The sequence below is a fragment of the Engraulis encrasicolus genome, chromosome 10, assembly GCF_034702125.1.
Source record: "Engraulis encrasicolus isolate BLACKSEA-1 chromosome 10, IST_EnEncr_1.0, whole genome shotgun sequence".
Classification (NCBI taxonomy): Eukaryota; Metazoa; Chordata; class Actinopteri; order Clupeiformes; family Engraulidae; genus Engraulis; species Engraulis encrasicolus.
Window position 1 is genome coordinate 25,970,547 of NC_085866.1, and position 12,950 is coordinate 25,983,496.

The window sequence follows — 12,950 nt, forward strand, 5'->3', positions numbered from 1 at the left end:
TTGATAGCCTATTTCATCTGCAACCCAGTCGACAAATGCCTTTTGAAAATGTAAAATAAATAGTTTATAAAAAGCATACACAGTAAAATGGGTAATAAATAGAGGTAATTCTGGCGAAACAATGAATTAATGATGGGTTGTTATTGTTAAAAACATGACTTAAATGAATTTGAAATAGCAGAACCTTTACTGTGACAATTACGATTTGGCACTTTTATTTTGAAACCGGCTGTGGCTTCCCTTGGAGCCGTTCACTTCAGTCTGTCGTCTGCCGAGCCAGTCGAGTTTTCTTTGGAGCTAGAAACAATCAAAAGAAAATATTTCGTTTTTTTATTAAGTTTAAGTTTCCTTTTGGAGTACGGAGCGTCCAGCTCTGTGAATGATGTAAGTTTTGAAGACTAGATGCTTCCTTTCATCGAGTATTTGTTTTGTTTGTTTTTGTTGCCTTATTCACCCGGAACTTTCTAAAGACGTTGAGGGGTACACTTCAGGGGTACACCCGGCTGCACACCAGCTTCTTGGCGCCTCGCTGCTGTGTGCCCAAATGTAGTCCTACGTCCTCAAAGAGAAACAAATCCTACCGTGGACAGACTTTCCACCGTTTCGCCAAAGAGCAGGCACTTCGGCGTGAATGAATTAATCACATCAAGAGGGATCCTGGTCCATATTTCAAGGTAAGATGCATAATTATGTCCAATCATACGCATTAGCTAGCACAAATAAGCTAGCTCGCCAAACTTGTCATGACTCATGTAGCATAATGAAGCCTAATTAAAAAAAAAAAAAACATGAATGTGTAATTACACAACGCTACATTTATATGGTATTTCCAGATCGCTATTTCAAAATTATGCTTTCAATTTTGTGTTAAGCGATCCGATGGCTTACCGGATGTGTTACCAGAACCAGTAGCATACTTGTGCCAAAATGAAGTTGTTTTGCTAACGAACTAAAATACATGCTGGTATTTATGGTTACAGATCAACGCAGAGACCGAGGTTTGATCTGAGCACGTTGAGAAGCAATGCTTTGTTAAGGTCACCCGTGGTATGACAACGCTAATAAAGGATGCTGTGCCTGCCAACTTTGTTCGCCTGGACTTCAGAGAAGCCAAAGAGGAGAATCATCATTCGCATACCGTGGTTAGTTTGTTCAGTCATAATTCAACTGGCATGTGTTAACCAAGCCTCTTTACAAAAAAAAAAAAAAAAAAAGATAGTAGTTTGCCATGGAATACATTTTACTTTAGACAAAAAACGTAATGCATGTGCTGGAGATATATTTGTTTGCATTGATCATGTACTCCTGAGTCATGAGCCAATGATTTCAAACTGTGATGTCATTACATTGCATTACATTTCACTTAGCTGATACTTTCATTTTATTCAAAGCGACTTAGTTATTATATGTCAGGGTATTGTTTACAGTCCCTGGAGTAATGTGGGTTTAGGTGCCTTTTCAAGGGCACTTCAGCCATGGAGATGTAGGGAGCGGTCAGAGGGATTCGAACCTGCAACCCCCAGATTGAAAGACCAACTCTCTTATCACTAGGCCACGGCTGCCTCACCACTAGGCCACGGCTGCCCTGTGTATGTTATGACTCTCCTGTCCTTTGTGTTTCTTTTTCAGTATGGATTCCATGGAGTATTCCATCGAGTATTTCTTCTGTTTCAATCGTCTTGGTAAGGCAACTTGTCTATTTTTCCCCATACTGTTGTAACCTAAGTCTTATATTGTCTATCACTGCCTTCAGGTGAAACCTGCAATTTGTATTTTGTTTTGTTAATACTTAAGTTTAATGTTGGCTGGTTGAAATGAGTTCGGAGTAAGCAGACTGTATTTCACATGCTGTGATCACGCACCCATTGCGCGCAAGGTGTAATTCTCTAGGCCTATACATGGGTTCTAAATGTTGTTTATAACCTGACTGCGCGAACCTAGCTGTGCACAACTCCACCACTGATTGTTGGAAACCGCTGACGGTCAAAAACTTATCTCACATGTTTGGCTGCCAGTGTCTTGCCCCTCCTCATAACATTGTGTTGAACACTGTACGGGCCCATGTATAATTGCAAGGTTACCTCAATTTCAGTACACTATGTTGTTATTTCATAGTATTCACCCTGTTTACTTGATAATGGTTATTTAACTGAATGGTATGCAATGCAGTAGGAACAAAGTGTTTACAGGTTTGCAGTTTGCATAGCTTTTCTTTTGAGAAGATTGATTTTAAATGTTGCACAACTTTAAGTTTAAACTGATGATATTTGATAGGAATTCAACATTGTCCTGGGTGTGTAGCTTACGGCTGTAACTGCTATGATGCTTTTCTGTTATGCTGCTCTACAGCCTAGGCTACATGATGTGTCTGTCCCTATCAAATAAACCAAACTTAACTGATGACATATGTTCACATAGGTGAAGTTTTTGAGCTGGATCTGGATTCTGCTGAGGATTCGTCGACTACTAGATGGCGAGCCACCCACTCATTCGAATGTGATCCTGTTCTACATTGCGCATGGCATATTTGGTAGGATTGTGGCCTGCTCGTGTCACATCACTGACTATGACTGACTTCAACGCCTTGAACTGAACTGCTTGAAATGAGCTATATTTCTTTTTGAACAACTTAAAGGAACTCTCTACATCGTTTCTTTTGAGGATTTAAAGGACTATTTCCAATTTTTGAAGGACAATTCAATTTTTATTTTTTATTTTTTTTAATGTTCAAACCTTTTTGGGGGGCGGGGGGGGGGGGTGAATTTGTAAATATTTAAACTTTTCAATCTCTTACTTGTGATGTTTTTATTTCATTTTGTTAATGCCCATTTTATTATTTTTCCCTATATCCTATGTTTGTATTTAAGAATGTCATTCTTCATTAGGGTTGCATACAATATTTTCTATGGATACATGATTATTTATAATGATAAATAAGATGGACATTTGACACGAACATTATGGTTTTCCCCGTTCATTTTGCTTTCGATATCCTTTCCTTTTTGTTTTGGACTGTTTCAATTCACGGGACGTCACTTTAATCCTCCAAAGGACATTTTTGGAGTGAAGCGGCCAACTCTCTTGAATTACTGCTCTTGTCGGCTTGCGCTCGCCTCTGTGGATCTAATAAGGACATAAAAGGACAGAAACTTAATGTTTTGTGTTAAGGCTACATTTTTATGTTGTATTGTAAGGGAATTTGATCTGGGAAATGTGTGTTGTGACCCTGGCAAGTTCTCTGTTTTGTAGCGTGCTGGGGTTTTTGATTTGACATGCTCTAATATAAATGGTGAAAATGTTGTAGAAACATATTGTATGTTGTCTTTTAATTGGTATCTTTTTCACTCTACCCAAAGCCTAGTGTCACATTCTGTAGCCCATTGATCCTGGCCTACCATTGACGTGTACCATACTCAGTAGTGGGTAACAACAGTTTAACATCATTGATAATTCTTTTCTCTCTTTCTAACAGTGTGAAAATGTATTTCTTGAGACCAAGTGAAAATCATTTGTACTGTGATCATTTCTAGTGATACTGTCCAATTTCTGGAAATAGGCTCATATTACACATCCCCTTGAGTTAAATTATTGAGTTTTACCTTTCTCCTCCTGTATGTTCAGTGTTCGTAGTATGGCAGTGCAAATTGTACCTCCATGCTAGCAGTTAACATTGAGTCCTATGAGACCAGCTGGCGGCTAGCTGGTCTCAGAACTCAATGTTAACTGCTAGCTTGGAGATAAAATTTGCACTGCCGTACTCAGAGAACGACAAGAAGTACAGGTAAAACAAAAAATAAGGGAAAGGTAAAACTCAATAACTTGACTCAAGGGGAGGTGTAATATGAGCTTATGTCCAAAAATGGGACAGTATCACTTTAATGTTACATATTAACTAATCTCAACCAACTTCACCATAAGGTTCCCCATTCTGAATGTTAAATATTAGTTATATATTAATTAAGCTCAACCAACTTCACCATAAGGTTCCCCATACTGAATTTTAAACATTAGTTATATATTAATTAAGCTCAACCAACTTCACCATAAGGTTCCCCATACTGAATTTTAAACATTAGTTATATATTAATTAAGCTCAACCAACTTCACCATAAGGTTCCCCATACTGAATTTTAAACATTAGTAAAACATTAGTAAAGCTCAACCAACTTCACAATAAGGTTCTCAATGCAGAATTTTAAACATTAGTTATACATTAATAAAACTCAACCAACTTCACCATAAGGTTCCCCATACTGGATTTTAAACATTAGTAGAACATTAGTAAAGCTCAACCAACTTCACAATAAGGTTCTCAATGCAGAATTTTAAACATTAGTTATACATTAATAAAGCTCAACCAACTTCACCATAAGGTTCCCCATACTGAATTTTAAACATTAGTAATACATTAATAAATACTATACATAATTATTATTAAATGATTTATAAGTAATTAACAATAGTTTAGTTAATATTAACACTTAAAAAACATTTAATTACAATGTATTAATGATTAAATAATAAGTACTTAGTTAATATTGAACTATAAATTGTAAACTACAACTAATAATTATAATATATTAAGTAATAATTAGTTAACAGTTTATAAGTCACTTGTTATGCTTAAGTTACTGTTGATATGTTACTTAATTAATCATAAAAGTATTTTTAATAATATATTAAGTAACTTATAATTATGTTCTATTAAGTGTTACAGAAGGACTAATAAATATATTTTAAAACTTTGTAAGTGTTTAGTATACACCTATAAATGTATAGTAAACCTTTAGTTAACTAATAGTTAACTGTTTGCTAACTGTTTATTAACTGTTTATTGCGGAAGGTTATTGTAAAGTGCTACCGAAATTTTAACCATAGCTCTATAGTGGTTGTCCCCACGTATGCAGGAGCTGGCTGGGATGTGTCTTTGGATTGAACTGTACACAAACAGATGTATGGACTACATCTTTACATGATACCCATGTCAGTGGTAAAAAAGAAGTTAAATAAACTCACATTTAGCCTTATTCTTAAATAAATTTTAACTCAGAGCCCCTAATATTCCAGTTATTGCTTTTCTGTTCCACCAGTCAGTGGTGTGTTGATGTTGTGTGGCAGCATCCTCATTGATTGTCCAGAAGATCCCGAACCTGCCTCTCTGTGTGTGTGTGTGTGTGTGTGTGTGTGTGTGGGTGTGTGTGTGTGTGTGCGTGCGTGCGTGCGTGCGTGCGTGCGTGCGTGCGTGCGTGCGTGCGTGCGTGCGTGCGTGCGTGCGTGCGTGCGTGTGTGTGTGTGCGATAGTGTGTGTGTGTGTGTGCGCGATGTGTGCGTGTGTGTGTTGTATGGTAATCACAAGCCCCTTTTTCATGTGGTACATATAAATATATGTAGAGTATATGAGGGCAGTCAGTTTTTGGTTTGGTTCGGTGTAATAATTTCAGTGTTGCCCAATATACCCAATAGCCAGTTGTTTTGAGGTTCCTCTGGCCTGTGTGAAGTTGAACGAATGCTGCTGTCATGGCGTCGTGGCTAAGATCCATATGCGGTGAAGCTCATGGGTGGTCTGGTTTGCTAGTAGATGTCCCTGTGGTGGTGGCTTTCACTCATGTAAACAGGCAGGCAGGCAGGCAGGCGGGTGGAGCACACACACACACACAGGCTCAGGATCAGCTTGGACAAGCAGCAAAAATGTTGGTAACACTTAAGAACAGGACTCACACGTTAGCCACTAATGCATGCCTAATTACTGTTTGTTTATGTGACTTATAAGACATTTGTCAAGGGCCTACTAGGAGGAACTTATTACGATTACAATAACAAGGGTCTTAATGCAGTGGACAACAAATTTGTGAATACGCCTAACAAATGATTGATTATGCTTATAGATAGTTCAGCATGCATTAGTGTCTAACGGGAACCTCAAAATAAAGTGTTACCAAAACTTCTAACCCCATGCAGCACACACAACACACGTCGTACCTCCTCAAAAGAAAACAAAAATATAAACAACTCCAACATTTGTTTTAAATAAGCAACTAAATAAACAAAGAAAAAAATGTCTTCTGACCATCTGCAATAGAGAGACAGAGAGCCTCGTCCTCGTTTTCCTGTACCACAGAGTTTGATTATCGTATCATCTCCAAGGTGATTGGCTAGTATCATATCGTTCATCTCCAAGGTGATTGGCTAGTTAGATGTGAGCATGCCTAGTGTGGTCTGGAATGCCATAAGTGGTGTTTCTCTGCCAAAATGCAGTGATAATATATCAAAGACTAAACGCTACCACAAAACCACAGCACACACACATATAGACTATATAGAAAACACTTAAAGTATGCATACATGTGTACTAACTAATGTCATGGCATGTGCACATGTGGAGGAAGGTTTTTCTTTTGTGTAAGTATGACATTACAGTATGCGCCTACTTAGTTCATGCTTCTTCTTAGTTCTATGTGGAAAAAGATGGTGAGTTAAAAAAATGTATGTAGATTTTTTTCCTTCTCTGTGTGTTTTCCACGTGCAAGTACAGTATGTGTTTCCTGTAGTTTGTGTGTGTGTGTGTGTGTGTGTGTGTGTGTGTGTGTGTGTGTGTGTGTGTGTGTGTGTGTGTGTGTGTGTGTGTGTGTGTGTGTGTGTGCATGTGCGTGTGCGTGTGTTGTGTGTAAATCTGTTCGACGTCTTTATTCACAAACATGTTGGAGAGTGTGGCGCAATGCAGTGTGTTGTAAGTATAGTGAGTGGCGTAAGTAGTATTTTTCTCTGCACGTCTCTGCACGTGTTTGTGTCCGTACACACAGTTTGTGTTGCTGTCAGATAGACACACAGCTGGCTTGCCTTGCCTTGCCTTGGCTTGGCTGTAAAGACTGAGGCGTCTTGTGAAATGTCACAGCAGGCTATCCGGGCCCGGCCAGGCCAAAGCCAAGTCCTCTTCTCGTCTCTCATCTCTCTCTCCACACTGCTCAAGTCATCATGACGTCAACACTCCTCTCTCTTCTCCTCTTGTATTGTCTCTAAATCATAATGACCGGCATTGTGTCTCTCTGTGATTGTGTGTGTGTGTGTGCTGTGTGTGTGTTTGTGGGTATGGGTGTGTATTATTGTGGGTCTTTTGTGTGTGTGTGTGTGTGTGTGTGTGTGTGTGTGTGTGTGTGTGTGTGTGTGTGTGTGTGTGTGTGTGTGTGTGTGTGTGTCTGTGTGTGTGTGTGTGTGTGTGTGTGAGAGTGTGAGTGTGTGTGTGTGTGTGTGTGCGTGTGTGTGTGTGGTTGCGTGGGGGGTTCTTGAAAATAAGTAAGTGTGTATGAGTCAGAGCATTTTCCAGTTTCCAAGTGTGATCCAGTTCCACAGAGATATTCCATGAAAAATGACTGTGTGTGTGTGTGTGTGTGTGTGTGTGTGTGTGTGTGTGTGTGTGTGTGTGTGTGTGTGTGTGTGTGTGTGTATATTCATGTGTGTGTGTGTGTGTGTGTGTGTGTGTGTGTGTGTGTGTGTGTGTGCGCGCGCCTATACACGTCCACATGTGAAAATATGTATTTACTTTATCAGATTGGCTTCTGGAAAGACTGTGAACAGACAAGTATGAGCTGACTGTATGGATGTCTCTGTTGTCCCTCTTTCTCTCTCCTTCTCTCTCCTCTCTCTCTCTCTCTTTCTGTCTCTCTGTCGTGTCATTGGATCCCTTGTTACTCGCCGGCGCTGCGCGGTGCTCGGGGGTTGTGCTTGTCGTGTGTTCTCCTGCTCCGCCCCTTCTTCATCTTCCAGACCTTCTGTGCCGTAGCGCTCTTCTTCTCCAGCGACGGCGGTAGCTGCTGCGCTGGCGGTTGACCTCCTTTCGCCTGATTGATAGACGACGACGACGATGAACTCTTCCCCGATTGGCCGCCGCCGCCGTTGTGCTTGCGCGACCACACCTGCTGGCACACCTGGTCCACGGCGCCCATGTTGGGTTGGTCGAGGAGCTGCAGGAAGTCCCGGTACCAGAGCTTCTGACTGGGCGGCTGGAGGGAGCGGGGCGTGAGGGTAGCGGAGGGTACCACGTCCAGGGTGAGGTGCAGGATGGTCTGGGTGAAGTCGTGCTCGGTGGCGTGGCAGTGGAAGAGGCCGGCGTCGCGCCGGTGGACGCTCCTGATGAGGAGACCCCTCTCCAGTTGGATCACGCGCTCGTCCAGACGCACCTATGACACAGAGAGAGAGAGAGAGAGAGAGAGAGAGAGAGAGAGAGAGAGAGAGAGAGAGAGAGAGAGAGAGAGAGAGAGAGAGAGAGAGAGAGAGAGAGAGAGAGAGAGATAAGACAGAGAGACCAAGAGCATGACAATTAACATTTCCCAATCGGTATGGTTGGCCCACCTCCCTTAGTTTGCTAATGGTTGTTTGCTCCCTGAGAAAGTGGGAGGAGTTCCCGTTTTTTCTGGAGCTCAGAATCGCGTTTGTATTGCTCTTGGCCTGACTAGGGGCAACGCTGAAGGTGTGGCGTCACTAGGAGGGCACAGCCTGTCACACGGACAGAGACACATGAACACATTATCTCACGTACTATCAATACTGTACAGAAACAACACATACAACACCAGTGAAGGGCAAAACGATTCAGTCAGGTGATTGGCTGGTTGAATAATCACCTGGTTGAATTGCACAGGTAAAACAAGGTCATTTGGAATATGTGGCCCCTAAAATTGTGACTAATACATTAATTTTGCTCATCACTGCACCACACACACACACACACACACACACACACACACACACACACACACACACACACACACACACACACACACACACACACAGGCACACACATGCACGCACACACACACTCATTTTGTAACACAAGGAAACACCCACACTCAGATATCCCAGCTGATGCACATTCTGCTGTATGTAGTGAAGGTTGTGTATGTGAAGGTTGTGTTGAGACTATCTGGTTAGCTGAAAAACTTTCAGAATCAGTTGTGGTTATGCCAAGGTCTGTCTGGAGGAGAATCAATGGCTGACAGGATGCGATGAAATGTTTTTCTCCCCTTGAACTTCCCTGATAGAAATTCAGCTATTGTGACTTACTGTATTATTCATAGTCACAATACAGTGCCATGACTTTGGATAAGTTATTTATAGGGACCTGGCAAGGACATACAGTACAAAGGCACACATACAGTACACACACACACACACACACACACACACACACACACACACACACACACACACACACACACACACACACACACACACACACACACACACACACACACACACACACACACACACACACACACACACACACACACACACACACACACTTTAACACCCATAATGTCCATACTGTACCTCTTCGCGGGGGTTGTTGGGGTGTCTCTGGTAGGTCCAGGTGACTTTGGCCTGTAGGGACTTGGGGATGCACTCGAGGAAAGAGCTGCTCTCCTCCACCCCAAACAGCTTCTTCTCCATCACCCGCTGCTTGTTATGGTCTAAAGATATACAATAAACATATACCAACAGACACACAGAGACAAGCACATTTGGTTAACGGGTCTGTGATGTTTCAGCAGTAGCACATGTCAGGACAGTGCAACGGCAGCCAGTGCCACTATTGTATGTTTTTTTTTGGTTGTTTGTTTTTTGGTTGACTATCTAAGAAGCACATTCATTAAACATATTATTCACCAATTACTAATTTATGGGCATTAAATGGTTGGTTAACTTGATTATGAGACCAGAGAAATCAGGCTGTCCTTAAGGCCTCTTAGGCATCTCCCTTACCTCCAGAACAGAGGGTGTTGGGGTCACCATTTCTGACGTCCTGCCGCCGGAATCGCCTAAAGAAGAAATGTACACAAAACTCAAATGGTCATACTAAGACATCAGCAGCAGCGTGTGTGTGTGTGTGTGTGTGTGTGTGTGTGTGTGTGTGTGTGTGTGTGTGTGTGTGTGTGTGTGTGTGTGTGTGTGTGTGTGTGTGTGTGTGTGTGTGTGTGTGTGTGTGTGTGTGTGTGTGTGTGTGTGTGTGTGTGTGTGTGTGTGTGCATTGCAGTAGACACTTCTCAGTGTTGGGTAGGTATTTGATGTACTTTTTAAAAAAGATTTTTGGTTGATTTTTGCATTTATTCTGGACAGGACAGTAGTGAAGAATAGGCAGGAAATGAGTGGACGGAACCTGGGTCGCCGGTATAGCAGTCTAATGCCCTACCGTTAGAGCCACGGTAGGGCCTTAATGTACGCTTTGTTTGTGTGTGTGTGTGGGCGTGTGCGTGCGTGCGTGCGTGCGTGCGTGCGTGCGTGTGTGTGTGTGTGTTAGCATACCTCTTGGTGTTGGGCAGGTATCGAGTGCAGGTGGATCCATCCCATGCGCAGTAGGGGTCTCTGGCCAGGCAGCACTCTGCACAGGCCTTACCATACACACTGCAGCGGTGCAGAGGCAGCTGAACCAGCCCCGTGTCTGAGCCCACATACAGTTGTTGCTGCAGAGAGAGAGAGAGAGAGAGAAAGAGGGTGATAGAGAGAGAGAGAGAGAAAGAGAACGAGAGAGAGAGAGAGAGAGATTAGAGCCCCTTCACTCTAGACCAATGTCGAATCAATAAACCACAAGTTGGTGATCAATAGGGGTTACATCAGTACATCATCAATAATGATTGCATCATCACAATTGAAGACAGAGGCAAGGAAAGCCAGAATCAATATGAAGACAAAACATGAGAAAGCACTCTTCTAAGGTCAGGGAGAGAGAGAGAGAGAGAGAGAGAGAGAGAGAGAGAGAGAGAGAGAGAGAGAGAGAGAGAGAGAGAGAGAGAGAGAGAGAGAGAGAGAGAGAGAGAGAGAGAGAGACCAAGATCGAGAGAGAGGGGGATCAAGAGAGGAGAAACAGAACGAACGCCATGTGGGTGGACTAAATGTGTGCAACTCTGCCAGTACTTAGCTGCACGTTGGCTGCACATTTTAAAGAGCAAAAAGCGTCTCACTGCTGAGAAATAGGGGACTGGAAGTCCTGATGTCAGGATCAAATGGCAGTGCTAGGGCTACTGCACTGGAAACTACTAGAAAGGCAGCAAGCAGACGCTTACGAAAAAAACAAACTGATTTGTGTGACTGAAGAATCAAAGCAGCAGTTTTACGCCTATTAGTGCAGTAAATGCAATATTTTAGACACTACAAATGCATGCTGCATACTATATATTCTAAAGAATGAATGTGGTTCACTGCTGAGAAATAAGGGACGGGAAGTCCTGATGTCAGGATCAAATGACAGTGTGAGGGCTACTGCACTGGAAACTACTAGACAGGCAGTACGCTTGTGAAAAACAAACAAAGTTGTATTACTGCAGTATCAAAATAGTATGACAGTATGCAGTATGCAGTGTACTGTAAATGCAATATTTTGGACACTTAAAATGCATGCTAAATACTGCACATTTTAAAGAGCAAAAGTGGTTCACTGCTGATAAATAAGGGAGTGGAAGTCCTGATGTCAGGATCAAATGACAGTGTGAGGGCTACTGCTCTGGAAAATGCTAGACAGGCAGCAAAACAAACTAAGTTGTATAACTGCCGTATCGAAACATCTGCTTTTAACTATGAAAGTATGTCTACTAGTGCAGTAAATACAGCAAATACGGTAAATATTTCGGACACCAAAAAATCATGCTACGTACATGCTACAAATCCTAAAGAAGGAAAGTGGTTCACTGCTGAGAAATAAGGGATTGGAAGTCCTGATGTCAGGATCAAATGGCAGTGTGAGGGCTACTGCACTGGGAACTAGAGAGGCAGTACGCTTGTGGGAAAAAAAAGTAAACTGCAGTTGTATAACTGCAGTATCAAAGCAGCAGTTTTACTATGACAGTATACCTATTAGTGCAGTAAATGCAATATTTTGGACACCAAAAAATTCATGCTACATACCGCACATTCTTAAGAGCAAATGCGGCTCACTGTTAATAAATAAGGGACTGGACGTCCCGAAGTCAGGATCAAATGGCACTGTTAGGTCTACTGCACTGGAAACTTACAGAAGGCAGCGAGCAGAGAGCAGAGTGCAGAGTACAGGGCCAGGAGAGACGTTGGCAGAGCACCACATTACCCACTTTGAAAACAATCCTACATTGTATCAAAACGTAGATTTTACTGCAGTATTATGCATTGAACTAAAGCCTTACTGCAGTATTTAGTACTGTAAATGCATTATTTTGGACATGAAATAACCGCATACGACAGAAACAACTTCAACTTCATGCAGAATGCAATATTTAGGTCACTAAATCACTGCATTCTTACAGAAAGAACTGTCATATTTCTGTTATAAACTACATTTTGCTTTCATGAGGGAGCACGGAGCACAATGCAGCCCAAGGTATTGGCAAAGCGCCACATTATTTCAGACAGAAATTAATCACATTGTCCTGTAAACGAGCGGTTTACAAGTTGCCGAGCCACATTCCGCTGTATGTCAGCTGAGCTGAGCTTCCTCTGTCATGACCGTAACATTTAATTACAGTTACACAGGCTTTTTTCCCTTGTCATTCTTGTGCAATCCAATCAGGGCCATGGCCCCGGGGGGTGCACAACAACAATGGGCTTAGGATTGTGTTGAAAGACGCTGCCAAGATATTTGATACAAGTAAACAACCGGCAACACAACCGGCACACGCTTGTAAAAAAAAAAAAAAGAACATTGTTTCATTGTAGGAAAAATGAGGTTATGGTTATGGATGGATCCTGCATGCAGGGCTGTTGACAGCTTTTGCTGGGCCCATGACAAAGTCATCTTAAAGGGCCCCCCCTACCCAATACATACAATCTTATGGGGACCCAATTCTGGGCTCCCTATCTTCCTGGGCCCGGGACAACATACCCCAACATACCCCTTTGTCCCTCCCTGGATGGATCCTCATTTCAACTCTCATTACAATATATAGGCCATACGAAGCAGCCAAACCACACAGGGCTGCTGCTGGTCTGGA

General features: G+C 42.2%; 1 protein-coding gene and 1 long non-coding RNA gene across 2 annotated transcripts in view; one reads left to right on the top strand and one right to left on the bottom strand.

Annotated features, from left to right (window-relative positions):
- Positions 1–535: 535 nt before the first annotated feature.
- On the top strand, positions 536–2,689 carry LOC134457667 (uncharacterized). Its single transcript, XR_010036474.1, has 4 exons — positions 536–674; positions 981–1,142; positions 1,630–1,682; positions 2,419–2,689. It is a non-coding gene; the product is annotated as an uncharacterized LOC134457667 (long non-coding RNA).
- A 4,813-nt stretch (positions 2,690–7,502) lies between these two features.
- The window catches only part of sema3b (sema domain, immunoglobulin domain (Ig), short basic domain, secreted, (semaphorin) 3B), an 85,603-nt gene continuing 80,155 nt past the window's right edge, over positions 7,503–12,950 (bottom strand). The window contains exons 15-18 of the mRNA XM_063208487.1: positions 10,297–10,454; positions 9,757–9,812; positions 9,325–9,464; positions 7,503–8,174 (exon numbers count right to left, since the gene is read on the bottom strand). Of these exons, the coding sequence (XP_063064557.1) occupies positions 7,683–8,174; positions 9,325–9,464; positions 9,757–9,812; positions 10,297–10,454 (846 nt within the window). The 3' untranslated portion in view covers positions 7,503–7,682. The remainder of the gene's footprint in view (positions 8,175–9,324; positions 9,465–9,756; positions 9,813–10,296; positions 10,455–12,950) is intronic.